We start from the raw sequence: 5,782 nt of genomic DNA on the forward strand, positions 1-5,782 counted from the left end.
GTCAGTCGATTCCTATTCATAGCGACCCTCTGTTAGAACCGGAGGTTAATTTCCAGTAAAATTTATTAACTTTGGTCCAAAGAAGATTACGTGTATTGGGAGTGGGACTGGGGAGGCAGTTAAAGACCCACTGAGCTATGACAACCCTGCCCACCCTGTTTTAACTTCCACCACCTTGCTGAAGACCAAACTGATTTGATAAACGTTTCAATTTGCCAAGGGGAGAAACGCACTGATCACGTCAGGCATGAGGACATGGTTCTGGTGGTTTCATAAATCACTTCAGAACACAGACTTTGATCCTTATGGGGAATATTTTCCCCTTTCAACAGCTTGCAGTCCTCTAAACGCAGCAGGTTGTCATCCGGACGTAATTCTGGGTGGCTTGGAGCAGGAAGCCAGGGGGACAGAAAGGTGCAGGAAGGAAGGAGCTGTTGTATTTGGCGACTGGACTCAGGTAGAGGAAACTACTACTACCAGTGAAAAAATTGAGAAGTATGAAGAGAAGGAGGCGAGTTCCCACACGCAGTCAGTGTCGGTGGCCTCAAGTGTACTGGGGAAGCAAGAACCTGGGCCAAGGGTGTAACCTCGCTTTTCAAAACTAAATGTATCTGAAACGGCTACAAAGTTTAAGGGACTCGGGAGAGCAGTCGGGCTTTTTGATCTTGAGATCCCTTCTTTTCGAATGCGGGAGAGCTTGGATTCAGAACACAGTATAAAGGCTGCGATCGGCTGCTTTATAGAAAGAAGTTAGTTCTGGCTTTTCCCTAAACCTCCTGTTGCCCTTAGGATGGCTGAAACTTCTGGGTTAAGGCTGAGCTAACCGTTGCCCACCCCTCTGTGGTACTCAGGCGTCGGGGGCGGGGGGTGATCCCGGCTCTCAGCAAAGGTTTCCTGACCTCCTCCGCAGGGCACGAGGTGGGGGCCACTGGTGCGCGCCCAGGAGAAGCCTGAGCTCCCACCATCGGCCTCCGCCCTCCACTCCCCCGCGCCCCGGGCTCGGCGAGTGCGGAGAAAACACTGAGATGCAAGCACCATTCCAGATCCTGGGGTCCAGCCCCTTCGTTTCACAGGCCAGGGGCTGGAGGTCGGGGCTTAGGAGCGGGCACGCCAGACAGCGCAGCGCCGGGACCAGGACCCAAAGCCCCGCCTGCCCCGCCGTAGAGGCCCCTCCCCAGCTTCCCGGCCGTTTGGCTAGTTTGTTTGTCTTATTTTTAATTTCTCCGGGGCCAGCCAGAGCAGGTTTGTTGGCAGGAGCACACCTCCGGCAATCACGCGACCAGCCAATCTCCTCGTTGCGCTCTCGGAGTCGGCGCGCTCAGTCAAGCGGCTGGGCGTCGGAACCGCGCCGGGGCCACCTTAAGGCCGCGCTCGCCAGCCTCGGCTGGGCGGCTCCCGGCGCCGCGACCAATGGATCTCCTCCTCTGTTTAAATAGACTTGCGGTGTCAATCATTTTCTTCTTCGTCAGCCTCTCTTCCACCGCCATATTGGGCAACTCAAAAAAGGGGGCTCGCCTTTTCGGGGTGTTTCTCTCCCCTTCCCCTCTCCCCACTTTCTCTCGGCTCCGCGACTCTGACGCCGGCAAGGTTTGGAGAGCGGCTGGGTTGGCGGGCCCCGCGGGCTGGTAGCAGCCTGCACTTGGCCGGGCTTTCCCCGCTGCTCCTCCCCTTCGCTCCCCGCCCTCCAGTCGCCGGTACACTTGATCTGCCGAGCCCTTCGGCTGCCTCTCCGGGGCTTCCCCGGGCGCCCGCCCCCAGACCCAGCGCGCTCCTGCAGCTCGGCCAGTGCCTTGGCGGTGTTTGTTGCTCTTGGCTCCGAGGGCCGTCGCAGAGCTTACGGAAGGGGGTTGGGTTGGGTCGGGGCGTTTTGTTTTGTTCGGTTTTGTTTTCGGAGAGAGCCAGAGCGGCGGTAGTAGAGACTCGAGAGGAAGATGTCAAACGTGCGAGTGTCTAACGGGAGCCCGAGCCTCGAGCGGATGGACGCCAGACAGGCGGAGTACCCTAAACCCTCCGCCTGCAGAAACCTCTTCGGCCCGGTGAATCACGAAGAGTTGACTCGGGACTTGGAGAAGCACTGCAGAGACATGGAAGAGGCCAGCCAGCGCAAGTGGAATTTTGATTTTCAGAATCACAAGCCCCTGGAGGGGAAATACGAGTGGCAAGAGATGGAAAAGGGCAGCTTGCCCGAGTTTTACCACAGACCCCCGCGGCCACCCAAAGGCGCCTGCAAGGTGCCGACACAGGAGAGCCAGGATGTCAGCGCGAACCGCCAGGCAGTGCCGTTAATAGGGTCTCAGGCAAACTCAGAGGACACACATTTGGTAGACCCAAAGACTGACACAGCAGACAGCCAGACGGGCTTAGCGGAGCAGTGCGCGGGGGTACGGAAGCGACCTGCAGCAGACGGTAATGACCTTTTCAAACACATGTATGCCTGTCTGGGGCAGCGCTTTGCTTGCTTGAGGGTCTCAACCTTAGCTTTCTTTTCAGCGTATTCTGATCTAGCTTTTGGGAGCGAACTTTATTAATGCTAGGTTTCGAATGTTAACCTGCTGAGCGCTTGTTTACGTATGCGTTTTAAAGCAGAAGCCGGAGATGGTAATATCTGATACTTTCCCTAACTTAAACATCGCAGGTCCTCCTCCAGTCTTAGCTACGTGACAGCGTTGAGATGTTTATCAAAGAGCTCTTCCTACGCTATGGAGAGAGAGATTTGGGGGGTAGAATACACTTTCTGTTATGTGAAAACAGTCTGATTTTGTGCACTTAAAGGGCATTGGTGATGATGGATCCAGGATTGTGGGTGGAGGTAGTGGGTTTTTCATCCCCTGACTATGGGGCCAACTTCTCTGGGCCATTGTTTTTTCTAATAAAGATTGTGTGTGTGCTTTTTTTTTTTTTTTTTTTTTTAATTTCCCGTTGTCCTTAGATTCCTCTACTCAAAACAAAAGAGCCAACAGAACAGAAGAAAATGTTTCAGAAGGTTCCCCGAATGCCGGTTCAGTGGAGCAGACGCCCAAGAAGCCGGGCCTCAGAAGACGTCAAACGTAAACCAATTGGTGGGTTGATTTCTAAGAGCAAACAACTGACACCCGAACTGGGCTGCAGGATCCCGTGGGCCTGAAAACCCCAAGATACCTGATCTTACTGGTTGCTGGCAGATTAGGAGCTTGTGGGTGTTTGTTTTGCTTATATTTTGTGAGGTCAAAAAAGTAAGAATGGAGAAACCTGAGGAATCACTGTGGGGATCCTGTAATTTTTTCAAAATCTACATCCTGAGATCGTTTTCCCTCAACACACTACACAACCAGAGCAAGTGTCCTAGGCAAGTACTTGTACCCAGGGCCCCATGAGTAGGAAGTTTATTTCCTTGAGTCCCACCAAACCCTGCTGGGAACAATAGGTTCTTTCCCCATCTGAACAAGAAATGGGGCAAGCCTCGGTCCCACTTCATGAGGATTCATTTTCCAGAGGTTCAAGTTGAGTCGCTCCCAGTTTTTTAGGCCGTGCGATAATTGTTTGGATTTCAAATTTGAGGGAAAAGTTAGGTACAAATAGCTCACATTTGGTTAATCAAGTGGTTAGAAATGTGAATAGGGTGGTATGTTGTCTTCTTTTATCTTTATCTTCATAGACTGTCACTATCCTGTTTCTGATAAATTTGGGGGAGAGAAGAAACCTGCATATTTTTTAAAAATCCCTAGTGAAAACTCAGAAATACTAAAGTTTCTGTAGAATTTCTGATAACACCAAAGTTGCAAAGCAGAAGTTAAGTAACTCTGCCAGAGTAAGCAATCCAGGAACACGTCAGCATGTGTATGCTAATCATGCTATAACAGGACCATGTAGATATTTGTAGGGGAAATGGATAGTACAGATCAGGGCTTGCCGAGGCTAAGCCTACCAGCCACAAGAGAAGTGGAGATTTTTCCATTTACTAAAATCTGATCAACGTGAATAGGTAATTTGAATAATTTAGTCCTCAATTTAACGTGGATTGGCTATCCATAATGATCAAACTACATGTATTCTAATAGTTTACGAGCTTCTTAAAAACAAGGACTGTGACCTCTTTTTTTTTCCTCCCAAAGCATACTTACAGCCTAGCATATAAAAAGATCATAATAGATGTTGATACTAACTTTTTAAATCCTCGTTTATAAAACTTTTAAAATAAATTAACAGAAGGATTAAAGTGGGGTTCAGTTTTGTTGTTTTTAAATCATTATGTTATATATCTGACTTCTCCACATATGTATATTTTTTAGAGCTTATACAAAACAGCACTGTAAAATCTCTAGATTACATATATGAAGTGGAAAATTGGATGAAAATTTTTCTGAAGCAACCTTAACATTTACAGCTCTTCTTGGTTTTTGACTTGTGGCCTTGCTCATGAGATGAGCCACAGTGAATCAGAACTGCTGAATTCTGATCTGACCACATTCTGACATGCAGAGAGGCATTCGTTAGTCAATATTGCCAGTTTAACTAGAAATACTAGAATACTAGAAAAAGTAGGAAGGGTCTGCTCAAAAGCATATATGTGTATATTCTGCCTATGAATAAAAGAATGTTTTGCCCTCAGTTTTTTAAAAAGATATTAATTGAATTTTCATCTGAAGGGCCTTTATAAATTTTCAATTATTTTTCAAATTTAGCAAGTTTTGCTACTCTTAAGTGTTATAGTTTCTTAATTTTCCTATTATTTTTGACCCAGATTCTCTAGACCAGAGTTTCTGAACCACTGCACTGTTGACATTTTGGGCCGAATAATTCTTTGTTGTGGGGGCCGTCCTGTGCATTCTAGAATGTTTGGCAACATCCCTGGCCTCTACCCACTGGATGCCAGTAGCATCTCCCCCTCCCCAGTTGTGACAACTAAAATTGTCTGCAGACATTGCCATATGTCCCCTGGGGGTAAAATTGCCCACTGTTAAGAACCACTGCTCTAGACAAAAGTACACAACACAGAGGAGGGTAAAAATCCAGTTAAGGGTGTGTTGGGTGTAGATTACTATGATCGTCAACTTTTAGTACATACTTTTTTGCCCCCATCTCAGGAATTTCTGAGATAGTGACAACATAATTCGTATACTTTATTCATAATATTACTCTAGCGTTTCCCCCTAATTCTTTCTTCTTGTTTCTTTTTGCAGAATTAAGGGTTTGTTTCCTTGTTTATCAGATACAGCACTGCTTGATGAAGCAAGGAAGATATAAACGAAAAAATTTAAATACATATCGCTGACTCCATGGAATGGACATCCTGTATAAGCACTGAAAAGCAACGACACAATAACACTAAAATTTTAGGCACTCTTAAGTGATCTGCCTTTAAAAGCATTGGATGTAGCATTGTGCAATTAGGTTTTCCTTATTTGCTTCATTGTACTACCTGTGTATATAGTTTTTATCTTTTATGTAGCACATAAACTTTGGGGAAGGGAGGGCAGGGTGGGAGTAAGGAATTGGCATGGGAGGTTTCAAGAGCTTGCTTCAGTTTAGAGCAAGAAGAAAAAAAAACTAATTGACTTGCATGAAGAGAAGCAATTTTGGGGAAGGGTTGGAATTATTTTCTTTAAAGATGTAATGTCCCTTTCAATGAGAAGTGGTACTTCATTTTTAAAATGATCAAAATTTCAACACTGGCTATAAATAATTGCTATTTATTTTTACATGAAGCCTATTCTCATTTGGGAGCTCTGATGATTCTGTTATGTAGCCATAAAAGGCTTTTAAAAAATAACAACAAAAAACTGCCCCCCTCAGTCTCCCCCCC

At 46.6% G+C, this 5,782-nt stretch overlaps 1 protein-coding gene across 2 annotated transcripts; it reads left to right on the forward strand.

The window, feature by feature from the left end:
* The first annotated feature begins 1,513 nt into the window (after positions 1 to 1,513).
* On the forward strand, positions 1,514 to 5,762 carry CDKN1B (cyclin dependent kinase inhibitor 1B). 2 transcript variants are annotated; one of them, XM_023741582.1, is made up of 3 exons: positions 1,514 to 2,406; positions 2,930 to 3,059; positions 5,189 to 5,762. In XM_023741582.1, exons 1-2 carry the CDS (start codon positions 1,932 to 1,934, stop codon positions 3,049 to 3,051), a joined length of 597 nt encoding a protein of 198 aa, XP_023597350.1. In that variant the 5' UTR covers positions 1,514 to 1,931; the 3' UTR covers positions 3,052 to 3,059; positions 5,189 to 5,762. The 2 variants fall into 2 exon arrangements, with proteins under 2 accessions (XP_023597350.1, XP_004387382.1); XM_004387325.2 differs by having other exon boundaries at positions 1,520 to 2,406; positions 5,160 to 5,762.
* Positions 5,763 to 5,782: the final 20 nt, after the last annotated feature.

Source organism: Trichechus manatus, unplaced genomic scaffold (genome assembly GCF_000243295.1).
Source record: "Trichechus manatus latirostris isolate Lorelei unplaced genomic scaffold, TriManLat1.0 scaffold00184, whole genome shotgun sequence".
NCBI classification, from domain to species: Eukaryota; Metazoa; Chordata; class Mammalia; order Sirenia; family Trichechidae; genus Trichechus; species Trichechus manatus.